The sequence below is a fragment of the Lampris incognitus genome, chromosome 6 (genome assembly GCF_029633865.1).
Source record: "Lampris incognitus isolate fLamInc1 chromosome 6, fLamInc1.hap2, whole genome shotgun sequence".
Classification (NCBI taxonomy): domain Eukaryota; kingdom Metazoa; phylum Chordata; class Actinopteri; order Lampriformes; family Lampridae; genus Lampris; species Lampris incognitus.
In genome coordinates this window covers 10,114,838-10,128,925 of record NC_079216.1, presented here as the reverse complement: position 1 = coordinate 10,128,925, position 14,088 = coordinate 10,114,838, and the positions used below count along the sequence as shown (strand labels likewise).

Sequence of the window (14,088 nt, the reverse complement as noted above, 5' to 3'; positions counted from 1 at the left end):
AGCCATATCTAATTATAATATATTTTCAGCACATCATGTGAACACAATGTGCTCATGTGTCCCTGAAAAGCCATTTTAGCAACATATGAACTGCATTTCTGAGAGAGAGAGCATGGCAGTATGAGCTTGCTGTTCTGCATGTTGACCATAACATGTAGCGATGTACTAAGGGATCTCTTTATGTCTCTCTGCAGGGGGAAGCAATGCATGGAAACCTGAATACTGCAGCTTCGAATTCTCCACTATGAGGATCCCAATTCACAAAATTGTGACCATCAAGAAGACTAGCATCCATTGTCAGGAAGAGGGCTTCATGTACATCTCTGTCTCAGTTTAACTCTTGTTGTCCTCATAGCTTGGAGTTTTACATGTCCTTCCATGCTTTTGACATTTGTACCTACTGAAAAGCAGACGTGTGTCAGAGGAGAAGCTGATCCATGTGTTGTAGGGGTGTCATAAAGAACCTTCTAAAGGTATTCTGGGTTTCACTGGCCTCCAGTATCTGGTTCCTGTTCTGTTGAAGGTTCAGGTACACTACTCAACATCTGGTTAATGTTTGAAGAAATGTAATGTTGCATACCCACCATACAGTTTCTGCTTCATCATACCATACACCTAAGTGGAAGTCAGTTCAGGTAATGGTGAACAACGAACTATGTTCTGCAGCCCTTTGTCCGAATTTAGATTTCCTCTCGATTTCAGTTATTTCTGATAGACACTACTACTATTACTTTTGGCTGCTCCTGTTAGGGGTCGCCACAGCAGATCATCCGTTTCCATTTCTTCCTGTCTTCTGCATCTTCCTCTGTCACACCAGCCACCTGCATGTCCTCCCTCACCACATCCATAAACCTCCTCTTTGGCCTTCCTCTTCTCCTCTTCCCTGGCAGCTCCATATTCAGCATCCTTCTCCCAATATACCCAGCATTTCTCCCCCACCCATGTCCAAGCCATCTCAATTTTGCCTCTCTTGATTTGTCTCCAAACCACCCAACTTGAGCAGTCCCTCTAATATACTCATTCCTAATCCTGTCCTTCTTCGCCACTCCCAATGAAAATGTTAGCGTTGTCAGCTCTGCCACCTCCAGCTCCACCTCCTGTCTTTCCATCAGTGCCACTGACTCCAAATCATGTAACATAGTTATTGATGATAGACAAATGATGAAACATATGGTTTTCGCAAAGGAAACATTTTTTTTACTGCTAGTATTTAGAAATACTTCTCATTTGAGGTTCATCCTTTCTATCAAACACAGAAAACATCAAATTAATTGCTTGCCTCCGCATTTCTGATCAAATTTAATTTGTAAAAATGTCTCTTTTACTAATACCAAATTCAACACTAGCTGTCATCAAGCAAGGGTTGTCTAGACAGGTAGACAACATTGAGGTGAAAAAAGGCACAGAAACTGGAACCTTTGAATAATTATTGATAACACTAAGTGCCTTAGCATAATTGAAAATTATAATTTTTCCTAGGAGAGATATTTTTGATTTTTTTTTTTCAAAAAGTGGACTAGGATAGAATTTAGGATGCTCTTCTGTTGAGATTTTGCAAAAATGAATGGGCAACCACAGCAAAACCCTACAACAAGCTTCAAGGTGGAGCGGCATAAAAGCCGCTCATGAAGTGATTTAGAGTTTAATTTGTCCCAATAATGAGTAATACTTACCTTTCACAATGCAGAGCCCCTCTGCAGAGAGGACCACTTTTAACATTGACTTTGCTCTATGTGCATTATATGTACTTACCACCCTTACTAGTTTTATGTTTGGATAGCTTAACGCCTCAAAATGATAATATTTTAAAGTGGTGCATATTGTACAGATTTAAAGGAGACTTGTTTGTTTGCACATTGCAGTTTGTTCTTAAGTTTATTCAGCCCTCATTTCACTAGGTTTGTTATTTCAGCTGAAACATGTACATCTCTATGGGGCTTTGGTGCATGTACCGCTAACATCTGAGACATATCTTTGCATGAAGTCCTGATGATCCTTTTTTGAACCTCTTTTATTCCTAACCCTATGCTTCCTCTCTTAAACACGGAGCACAAGAGCTTCTGGCTAACTAACCGCTGAATTTGTTATTTGACAATGCATAAATTAACGGTGACATACACTATGAGCCAAGCTGTTGACTTGTTTGCCGTGAGAATGGACACGTTCATGTTCACATTATGTGCCGTAGACTTCACACAATCTCAACCGCAGCCCCAGTCAACCTATTTGATAGCATCTTGTCATTCTAAAAGGTGGGGGTGGGTGGTGGTGGTGGGGTTGATGGTACCTTTTTTTCTTCCCAATTTCTAAACATACATGTATGATATGGTACTAAGAAGTTAATCATCCTCACCATAAATCAGAACGACTGCAAGACACTGAGGCACCAGAGGACATCTGCTCAGACAGCCGAGACCGATGACAGTCAGCAGTCTGACCCTGAAAGCACCATGACAAAGCTCTGCCTCGCTCTGGGACTGCTGCTGCTCACCACCTGCGACGCCCTATGTATGCCTATCTTTTCCTCTCTGTTGCAGCCCATGGAGAAGTGTAGCGCTCCATAGGTCAGATGCTGCAAACATTTTAATACAACTTAAATAATTTTAATAATATCTGCCAACTTTTTATTTTATTTAAGATTTTGATCTCATTAGCATCCAGGATATCTTGGCACAATGTTGAGTATTTGGGTTATTCATTTAGCGCTTGACAGTGACTTTAGCTGGGGCTTTAATGGACAACGTTTTGTGCTTGGTAACAACTAATATGAATGTGACTCAAAACAAAGTTTAACTAACCCTCTGTTTGCTATGATAGTGATGTCATGACCATTAATAACGACATTTGTAACCCACTGAAATATGGACTGGTGGGGTTAAGCTGCATTGTTCTCTCTGTGTCCCGGGGCGAGATAAGAGTGTAAAAAGCTAAGAGCCGAGCCGTGGCATAAAATGAAATCCTAGATGCGCTGCATTTTAAAAAAGGGCTGTTGTTAGTTATTTTCTTTGATGATGAAATATAATTTTACAGACCAGTAGTATTACACAGTTTGAATGGGGAACTTGAATGTTATACTGTGTTGTAAAGGGATTTGGGGCATTTAGGAAATGAATGGGAAGTGATAAAAGAATGAATAGGAGTCAAAACTCAGTTTTTTTTCTCATACTATCATACTGCAAGAAATGTTATGTAATGCATTATGACAGCTATTGTCAAAATACATTACAGAATTGGCATGACCCTTTTAATTTTATAATATATTTTCAGCACATCATGTGAACACAATGTGCTCATGTGTCCCTGAAAAGCCATTTTAGCAACATATGAACTGCATTTCTGAGAGAGAGAGCATGGCAGTATGAGCCTGCTGTTCTGCATGTTGACCATAACATGTAGCGATGCACTAAGGGATCTCTTTATGTCTCTCTGCAGGGGGAAGCAATGTATGGAAACCTGGAAATTGCTGCTTCGAATTCTCCAAAGCGAGGATCCCAACTCACGAAATTGTGACCATCAAGGAGACTAGCATCCAATGTCATGAAAAGGGCTTCATGTACGTCTCTGTCTCAGTTTAACTCTTGTTGTCCTCATAGCTTGGAGTTTTACATGTCCTTCCATGCTTTTGACATTTGTACCTACTGAAAAGCAGAAGTGTGTCAGAGGAGAAGCTGATCCATGTGTTGTAGGGGTGTCATAAAGAGCCTTCTAAAGGTATTCTGGGTTTCACTGGCCTCCAGTATCTGGTTCCTATTGTGTTGAAGATTCAGGTACACTACTCAACATCTGGTTAATGTTTGAAGAAATATAATGTTGCATACCCACCATACAGTATCTGCTTCATCATACCATACACCTAAGTGGAAGTCAGTTCACGTAACGGTGAACAATGAACTATTTTCTGCAGCCCTTTGTCCAAATTTAGATTTCCTTTATATCACTTATTGTTGATAGACAAATGATGAAATATGTGGTTTTAGCAAAGAAAAACGTATTTTTTTACTGTTAGTATTTAGAAATACTTATCATTTGAGGTTCATCCTTCCGATCAAACACAGAAAACATCAAATTAATTGCTCACCTCCTCATTTCTGATCAAATTTTATCTGTAAAAATGTCTCTTTTACTAACAAATACCAAAATTCAACACTAAATGTTTTCAACCAAGAGTTGTCTAGACAGGTAGACAACATTGAGGTGAGAAAAGGAAGACAAAATGAAACCTTTGAATAATTATTGATAACACTAAGTGCTTTAGCGTAATTGAAAATGATAATTTTTCCTAGGAGAGATAGCTTTGATTTTTTTTTTCTTCAAAAGGTGCACTGAGATAGAATTTAGGATGTTCTTCCATTGGGATTTTGTGACAGCGAATGAGCAACCACAGCAAAACCCTAGAACAAGCTTCAAGGTGGATAAACCAGGGCTAAGGGTTGTGACCTTTACAAAATGTGAACTGCTACCACGTTAGCTTCCATATCAGTAGTCACCTTTTGCATTGGGACAACTGAACCAACCTAGTTTCCACAGTGATCTGCCTGTGGGATTGACCTTATGTGCCTTGTGCTGCCATGTCTCTGCAGAGTGCACACCGTCCAGCGGAAACAGATCTGCATGGGCCACCATGTGGCGTGGGTACAGGCCGCTTTCAAGAAGAAGAAACCCATGTCCCAGTAAAGCGTAACACTTAATGGTTTAAAAGAAATTGCTTTGTCCAACTTCAACTTGCAGACCCTTCAGTTGCATATTTTACAAAATGATAAAAAAAAGCTTTTCGAAGTGAGAAATTAACTTTTACTGTTCCTTTTAAATAATTTTTAAAGCCCCCCCATCAGTTTTAGTTGATCAAACCTGTATAACCAAATGGTACATGCTTTTATTAAATGGGAGTAATGCGTACCATGGACATGTGTCTTCACTGCTTCTACATCAGTGTAGAGTTTCTCGATAAGATTTTTTTTTTTGTTAATCTCTGGCCTGAAGCAACTATTTATGCGTGGTTTCTATAATTAAATAGTTATTTTAAATATATATTGCATAACTTTTTTTTGGGTTTACACTTCTTTTTTTCTGTGTTGACAAACACATTCAACAAATAACAATGTTTATAAACAATTTGATATTGTAATAATAATGATATATGCATTTACTGAATAGAAAAAAGTTGAACATGCAGACTCGCAGGGCTTTTCAGACAGATGATGTTGGATTTATGGTTTGCAAGAGTCAGAAAATGTGCCTCTAATGTCTACAGATTCTTTGAAGGCTATTAGTTCCTGTAACTCCATAACTATAATGGTCCAGTTCCATACGCACAATAAATTCTTCTATTCCATAACAAAATGCAGAAAAAATAGACTAATTTTATGAGCACAGTTTCTTTGAAACTTGTCATGAACAGCCACTGACAGACACTTAACCAGCAGACTGTCCGTGTGGTTCCTGGATACCTGAAAACAAAGCTCAAGCCAGGGTCTTTCCTGGAGACCCCCAGCACTCGATCAGTGAAACACCTGGTTAAGTGTCCGTAGCAGCACCATGAAGCTTCATCTTCAGGGCAAAATGGGCCTAAAGATGTTCCTCATTCTTAGGGTCCGCGGTGGTGTAGCGGTCTAAGCATCGGCTTTGTGTTGATGCAGTTGTCCACCGGGGACCGGGGTTCGCGCCTCAGTCTCGTCAGATCCGACTATGGCTGCACCCATCATTGGCAACGCTGGCTTTGGGAGGGGGTGGAGTCGGCTTGTGTTCGTCACATGAATGCGTCTCTGGGTGTGTCGGAAAAAGCAGCGGTTCGGCCTGGAGTCGCCTTGTCCCAGAAGCGGCAAGGCGACTCCTTCGGGACTGCCGGCCGGAGAACGCGTGCAGTATGAGGGTGGGCGTTTGAACTAAAAATAGGGAGCGGTTGGCCACTAAATAGGGAGAAAAAGGGGAAAGTCAGAAATAAATTTACAGATGTTCCTCATTCTTGATTTGCTTGTGTATTACATAAATGACAACGTTGTTTTGTAACGCTAATAATCCCATCAGATATACTGCATTGTTCATAAGTGTGATCAAATATATGTAAACTACTAATAAGACACGTTAGTCCCTAGCCAACGGGTCTGACCCTTTAGCCGAGCGGTTAGTGATGTCGCCTTGTGGTGCAGTACACCCCGTATCGAATCCCGCACCGGGCAAGAAAATAACCGGTTACATTGGTGGCAGCGGTGGGATCCGGAAGTGTGCAGATCCTCAGAAGTCTCTTCGGAGCGCGGGAAGAACAAAGCGCGAGGGCGCGCTTCCGGGGAGGGTGACGACTGTAAACTACTAATAAGACACGTTAGTCCCTAGCCAACGGGTCTGACCCTTTAGCCGAGCGGTTAGTGACGTCGCCTTGTGGTGCAGTACACCCCGTACCGAATCCCGCACCGGGCAAGAAAATAACCGGTTACATATATTTCTCCAAATAAATTATTACCACAGAAAAAAAACACAAAAATGTATAATAGAAGTAGACTACTGATGTAAAGATGTCAGTCCCACCAGAGGAGGTTTCTATAAGACAACAGTGCTTCACCAAAAAACAAACAACAACAACAAAAAAAACCCACAACATACATATCACATAAAATATATTTTTTAGATGCCAACATTTCATTAGAATGACTATTTCCTCTGTGAATCAAACAAAAAAAGTGTCAATGTTAAAAAAAAGTGTCGTGGGTATTGTGCAACACAGCGCCCTCTTCAGGTGACACAGAGGAGCGTTCTGCCTCGCTAACCCAATGTAAGTGAATGTAAATTGATGTAGTACCTTACATGTCGTTGATTCGACAGTTATGGTTTATGACGCGTTTTAATGCCCACCCAGTGAAACAGTGCTTCACCCAGTCTCTCCCTGACCTGAAAATGATTGACACCCGTCTAACCAACTAGAGAACACTAGATCAGTCTTTCCGAGCCTATATTGATTTGTTCTCCAATCTTCATCATAGCTTTCAGTATTCGAAGCGCGGTGAAAATAAAATAAGAACGCTAAGAAAAAGAGATTAGCCTGAGATAAATTAGTGATTCTATAGTAGTTTTTGGGGGTTCTTGTATATATATTGTAAATTATATAATTAATCTGTTCAGATCTTTATTGTTCAACTTTATTGTTCATCTTTATATTTGCATTTTTGATCTTGACCTCGTGTAGTGGCTCTGTACTGTATGCTAACGTTAGTTGTTCTAACTAGCTTAGCTAGCTACTAGGTTAGTGTGACGTCTTGAGTTGATGCAGTTGGAGGACAGTAGGGGGAGCTAGAGGACAAGATGGGCTGTAAGTGAATGTAAGAGGGGAGAAGGAGTGTGACGTGGGTTGTTCAAGTAAAGAAGCGTATTGTAATGCTCACGGATAAATAGACTCGCTAGCCCGGCTAACGGGTCAGACCCTTTAGTCAAGGTCTAGTCAGAAAGGCACGAACTGAGGAAGCCTCTTGGATGAGAGGCGAAACGTCTTCACGGATATATACCAAGTCCAGTTGCACTTGATTCAACTCCTTTGGATAACCATGACCTGGATGAATGAGAACATTCACAGACCTTTAGTCAACTGGTTAACGTAGTCGCCCGTGGCGCGGGAGATCCGGGTTTGCGTCCCGGCCGCGGCGGTTCCTGGCAGCCCCCGTGAATTTGCTACATTGGTGCCATAAGTGGGATGGTGAGATTATGAGGCCATCGGAAGCACGTGCTCCCAGAGGTGTGAGGGAGCTGAAGTGCGGGGACGCGCTTCCCGAAGGAGGGAGGGGGGTAGTGTAACGTGCATGGATAAACGGGTCGGACCCTTTGGTCGACTGGTTAACGTAGTCGCCCATGGTGTGGGAGACACTTCACTGGCGCTGCTCATTCCAAAAGGCATCCTGAGGAATCTGAATCTTCCAAAGGGCGAAACACATGTACCTTGCTGACACGTTGTCACAAGCCCCTAGACAGTCCACCAAGCAGCACAGCAATGAACAGATTTTGAGGTCATGGCAGTAAGATCTCTTCTTCACGTTTAGATGAACTCAAGGAACACAGAAAGGGACCCAACCCTTCAGAAAATATGCAACATCATCAACCATGGTTGGCCTACAAAGGAGTTCAAACTGCCAGCAGACGTTCATCAGTACTTTACATTCAGGGACAAGCTCACGATCGAAGATGGCATCGTTATGAAAGGCCCAAAGGCAGTAATCCCCAAATCGCTACAAAGGGACTACAACACAGTCCTACATAGAGGCCACCCCGGCACAGAGTCAACGAAACGCCGAGCCAGAGACATTGTGTTTTGGCCCACCATGACAAAGGACATTGAGAGGATAACACTTTCATGCCCTGTCTGTAACAGCACAAAACCACACCAACAAAAAGAGCCACTCAAGCTACATCCCATCCCACTTCTGACACCATGTAGAATGACAAGTGGTCAGACACTGGAGAACGTTTAACAGGTTTATTGATTGGTACAACAGATCTCTTTGTATGTAACCGGCAGACCGACTGCTGACATACTTCCAGTAGCAGTAGTAGGCGGTTACCTTAGTATGGTGGCTGTTACATGTCAAACATGTGCTGCAACAAATACAATGTTCTACAGTGATGGCGCTACACAAAACTGAAATTGCATGTCAAAATAACACAGACCCCCCCCAAATTTTCACAAATCACGTTTTCAGGGGAGCCCATGTCTTATTAAGGGGAGCTGAGCGCCCCCTAGCTCAACATCACAGCAAGCACCTGCCACGCCCTGCCTGGACAGTTACATTATCATTTGTTTCTCCCAGTGTTCTTTGTCTTGTACGTCCTGTTTTATTTTGATATTCACCTCTTGTCTCGTTTCAGGTCCTTTACTTCCTGCCCTCATGTGTCTCCCTCCTGTGTGATTACCTGCCCTGCCCTAACGTGTTGTACCTGTGTCTCATTGTCTCCCCTCCTCCAGAGTATATAGTCTTGGTGTTCCCTTCCTTCTGTGCCAGGTCGCCTTGTTCCTTGTGACAGCGTTCCACCATTTTCCCCCTTGTGTGAGTTTCTTGATCCCTATAGTTTCCTGACCTGTTTTTGCCTTTTTTTGACCTTGCCTTTCGCCTGCCGATTTGGACACTGTTGCCTTGTTATCTGATCACCTGTGTACCGACCTAATTTTTATTAAAAGGACTGATTTTTTGTGAACTGAGGCCGAGTCTGCGTTTTGAGTCCAAGCCTGTGGTTCAGTACTGACAGCAACCCCCAGCAGAGCGAGGGAAGGTGGCAAGCCGCGAGACACCGTTCTCTTTGGCAAGAAAAGGAAGTATGACCAAAGAGGAAACGAGGAGTGCCACAGAGTGGTCACGGCTTTTGTGGTGAAAGGGCTACACCCGTTCCCAGCTGTTGAATCCCGTCCATTTAGGTAGGAAAGGTTTTTTTTTTTTTTTTAAATCGGGGAAAAAAGTTTAATGATGGTAGGTACTGTCATGTTGAATTTTTATTTGCGGGGAGATGAGCAGGGCCCTAAATTCAAAATACACTTCTCCCTCCACATATAGATTGAGCAATCAACTGATTTCTGCATGGTACAAGGTGGAAAAGTCTAACATTTTAAATATCTGAGCTCAGTGATGTTAGCAAATGGTTCAACCGTTACCTCTTTCCACTGTGTTGTTGCCAGGTGGAATATACGAGAGATTAGGTTTGTCATTTCAGCTGAAACATGTACATCTCTATGGGGCTTTAGTGCGTGCCCCGCTAACATCTGAGACGTATCTTTGCATGAAGTCCTGATGATACTTTATTGAACCTCTTTTATTTCTAACTCTATGCGTCCTCTCTTAAAATAAACACGGAGCACAAGAGCTTCTGGCTAACTAACCGCTGAATTTGTTATCTGACAATGCATAAATCAACAGTGACATACACTATGAGCCAAGCTGTTGACTTGTTTGCTGTGAAAATAGACACGTTCATATTCACACTGTGTGCCGTAGACTTCACACAGCCACAACTGCAGCCACGGTCAACCTATTTGATAGCATCTTGTCATTCTAAAAGGCGGGGGTAGTGGTGGTGGTGGTGGTGGTGGGGGGGGATTTTGATGGTATCTTTTTTTTCAGTTTCCAAGCATACATGTGGTACTAAGAAGTTTATCACCCTCACCATTAACCAGAACGACTGCAAGACACCGAGGCACCAGAGGAGATCTGCTCAGACAGCCGAGACCGAAGACAGTCAGCAGTCTGACCCTGAAAGCACCATGACAAAGCTCTGCCTCGCTCTGGGACTGCTGCTGCTCACCACCTGCGATGCCCTATGTATGCCTATCTTTTCCTCTCTGTTGCAGCCCATGGAGACGTGTAGCGCTCCATAGGTCAGATGTTGCAAACATTTTAATGCAACTTAAATAATTTTAATAATATTTGGCAACTTATTTTTTTTAATTTCAGATTTTGATCTCATTAGAATCCAGGACATCCTGGCACAACGTTGAGTATTTGGGTTATTTATTTAGTGCTTGACAGTGACTTTAGCCGGGGATTTAATGGACAACCTTTTCTGCTTGGTATCAACTAATATGACTGTGACTCAAAACAAAGTTTAGCTAACCCTCTGTTTGCTATGATAGTGATGTCATGACCATTAATAACGACATTTGTAACCCACTGAAATATAGGCTGGTGGGGTTAAGCTGCATTGTTCTCTCTGTGTCCCGGGGTGAGAATGTTTCCAAAAAGGGAAACTTCTCTTACAATATAACTAATAATTTTAATAATTATATATAGCACTTTTCTAAAACAATGTTACATGGTGCTTCACCAACAAAATCAGACAAGGCAAAAATAAGGAAGACCAAATAAGTAAGAGTAAAAATATAAAAAACCGTATAAATAAAGACAAATATCAAACATTTGTGAAAGCTTTCATGAAAAGAAAAGTGTTAAAAGGAGAATGAAAAGAAGCCAGAGACTTGGTTTGTCTTAGTTCAACAGTTAGATTGTTCCATAGTGTGGGTGTTCTAACAGCAAAAGCTCGATCACCCTTTGTAACAAACCGAGACCTGGGAATAACTAACAAGGCTCCATTTGCAGATCTTAAAGATCAAGCGGGCATATCCCAGGTCAATAACTCAAAAATGTATGCAGCAGCAAGAACATTTAAAGCCTTAAAAGTGAGCAATAAATTTTTAAAATCAACTCCGAATTTAACAGGAAGCCAGTGTAGGGAGGAAAGCACAGGAAAGATAGGGTCATGCCTTGTTGTCCCAATATTGAGCAGAGCAGTGGCATTTTGTACCAACTGCAGACAGTGGAGGGGAGCCCTTGCTGATACCAGAATAAAGTGCATTACAATATTCAAGCGGAGAATAGATAAAAGCATGTTCAACTTTTTGCAGATCGGCAATTGATAAAAATGAGCTAATTTTGGAGATTAGCTTCAGCTGGAGAAAGTATGACTGAACAACATGTTTGATTTGATTATCAAAACTGAGGCTGGCATCGAATATTACCCCAAGATTCCTAGTAGCCTGCTTAAGACTACCTGACAGACCACCAATTTTAGTAACAAAAAGGCTGATGTAATTTTCGGGACCGAACCGAATAACCTCAGACGTATCATCATTAAATTTGAGAAAATTTTCGGACATCCAGGATTTAATGTCAGAGAGGAAAGTTGTGAGGTTTGCTAGAGCGCTAGGATCTGTTTGTTTTAGTCGGATGTATAACTAAGTGTCATCAGCATAAAAATGGTAGGGTAGAGCGCATCGTGATTTTGAATGACCTGGCCAAGGGGCAGCATGTATATAGAAAAGAGAAGGGGGCCAAGAACTGAGCCTTGAGGGACACTACAACTCAACTAAGCCACCGAGGAGGTAGAGTTACCCAGAACAACAGAAAATGTTCTGTTGGTGAGATAAGAGTGTAAAAAGGTATGAGCTGAGCCCTGGCACGAAATGAAAACTTAGATGTGTTGCATTTTAAAAAGGGCTGTTGTTAGTTATTTTCTTTGATGATGAAATATAATTTTACAGACCAGTAGTATTACAGAGTTTGAATGGGGAATTTGAATGTTACATCGTGTTGTAAAGGGATTTGGGGCATTTAAGAAATTAATGTGAATTGATAAAACAATGAATAAGATTCAAAACTCAATTTTTTCTCATACCATCACACTGCAAGAAATGTTAAGTACTGTAATGCATTATGAGAGCTATTGTCATAAAACTTTATAGAATTGGCATGACCCTTTTCATTTTTTTTCATTTTTCTGTACAATTATCCAAACATGTATTGAACCTGTAAACATTTACAACTTGTCTAGTCTTGCAAGCCATATCTAATTATAATATATTTTCAGCACATCATGTGAACACAATGTGCTCATGTGTCCCTGAAAAGCCATTTTAGCAACATATGAACTGTGTTTCTGAGAGAGAGAGCATGGCATTATGAGCCTGCTGTTCTGCACGTTGACCACAACGTGTAGCGATGCACTAAGGTATCTCTTTATGTCTCTCTGCAGGGGGAAGCAATACATTGAAACCTGAAAACTGTTGCTTTGAATTCTCCACCATGAGGATCCCAATTCACAAAATTGTGACCATCAAGGAGACTGGCATCCATTGCCAGGAAGAGGGCTTCATGTACGTCTCTGTCTCAGTTTAACTCTTGTTGTCCTCATAGCTTGGAGTTTTACATGTCCTTCCATGCTTTTGACATTTGTACCTACTGAAAAGCAGAAGTGTGTCAGAGGAGAAGCTGATCTATGTGTTGTAGGGGTGTCATAAAGAGCCTTCTAAAGGTATTCTGGGTTTCACTGGCCTCCAGTATCTGGTTCCTATTGTGTTGGAGGTTCAGGTACACTACTCAACATCTGGTTAATGTTTGAAGATATGTAATGTTGCATACCCACCATACAGTATCTGCTTCATCATACCATACACCTAAGTGGAAGTCAGTTCACGTAACGGTGAACAATGAACTATTTTCTGCAGCCCGCTGTTCAGATTTAGATTTCCTTTATATTTCACTTATTGTTGATAGACAAATGGTTAAATACATGGTTATAGCAAAGGAAACTTTTTTTTTTACTGTTAGTATTTAGAAATACTTATCATTTGAGGTTCATCCTTCCGATCAAACACAGAAAACATCAAATTAATTGCTCACCTCCTCATTTCTGATCAAACTTTATCTGTAAAAATGTCTCTTTTACTAACAAATACCAAAATTCAACACTAAATGTTGTCAACCAAGAGTTGTCTAGACAGGTAGACAACATTGAGGGGAAAAAAGGAAGACAAAATGAAACCTTTGAATAATTATTGATAACACTAAGTGCCTTAGCGTAATTGAAAATGATTATTTTTCCTAGGAGAGATATCTTCGATTTTTTTTTTCTTCAAAAGGTGCACTGAGATAGAATTTAGGATGTTCTTCCATTGGGATTTTGTGACAGCGAATGAGCAACCACAGCAAAACCCTAGAACAAGCTTCAAGGTGGATAAAACAGGGCTAAGGGTTGTGACCTTTACAAAATGTGAACTGCTAACACGTTAGCTTCCATATCAGTAGTCACCTTTTGCATTGGGACAACTGAACCAACCTAGTTTCCACAGTGATCTGCCTGTGGGATTGACCTTATGTGCCTTGTGCTGCCATGTCTCTGCAGAGTGCACACCATCCAGGGGAAACAGATCTGCGTCAGACGCCATGAGGAGTGGGTACAGGACGCTTTCAACAAGGAGAAACTCATGTCCCCATAAAGCGTAACACTTAACGGTTTAAATAGCATTGCTTTGTCCAACTTCAACTTGCAGACCTTTGTTTGGATATTTCACTAAATGATTAAAAAAAAAGCTTTTCAAAATGAGAAATCAACTTTTACTGTTCCTTTTAAATAATTTTTAAAGCCCTCCCCCGTCAGTTTTAGTTGATCAAATTTGTATAACCGAATGGTACATGCTTTTATTAAATGGGAGTAATGCATACCATGGACATGTGTCTTCACTGCTTCTACACCAGTGTAAAGTTTCTTGTTCACTTTGACTTAATTATTCTTTTAATATTTCACATTAGTGCCACAGCCTGTGTTTTTAGAATGCAGCTTTCTCATATT

General features: G+C 41.1%; 2 protein-coding genes across 2 annotated transcripts; both read left to right on the top strand.

Annotated features, from left to right (window-relative positions):
• The first annotated feature begins 2,311 nt into the window (after positions 1–2,311).
• LOC130114758 (C-C motif chemokine 18-like) lies at positions 2,312–5,327 on the top strand. Its single transcript, XM_056282663.1, has 3 exons — positions 2,312–2,508; positions 3,433–3,553; positions 4,581–5,327. The coding sequence occupies exons 1-3, from the start codon at positions 2,451–2,453 to the stop codon at positions 4,672–4,674; spliced, it is 273 nt and encodes a 90-aa protein (XP_056138638.1). The 5' UTR covers positions 2,312–2,450; the 3' UTR covers positions 4,675–5,327.
• A 4,798-nt stretch (positions 5,328–10,125) lies between these two features.
• Positions 10,126–14,038, top strand: LOC130114743 (C-C motif chemokine 4 homolog). Its single transcript, XM_056282643.1, has 3 exons — positions 10,126–10,286; positions 12,493–12,613; positions 13,642–14,038. The coding sequence occupies exons 1-3, from the start codon at positions 10,229–10,231 to the stop codon at positions 13,733–13,735; spliced, it is 273 nt and encodes a 90-aa protein (XP_056138618.1). The 5' UTR covers positions 10,126–10,228; the 3' UTR covers positions 13,736–14,038.
• The last annotated feature ends 50 nt before the right edge of the window (positions 14,039–14,088 follow it).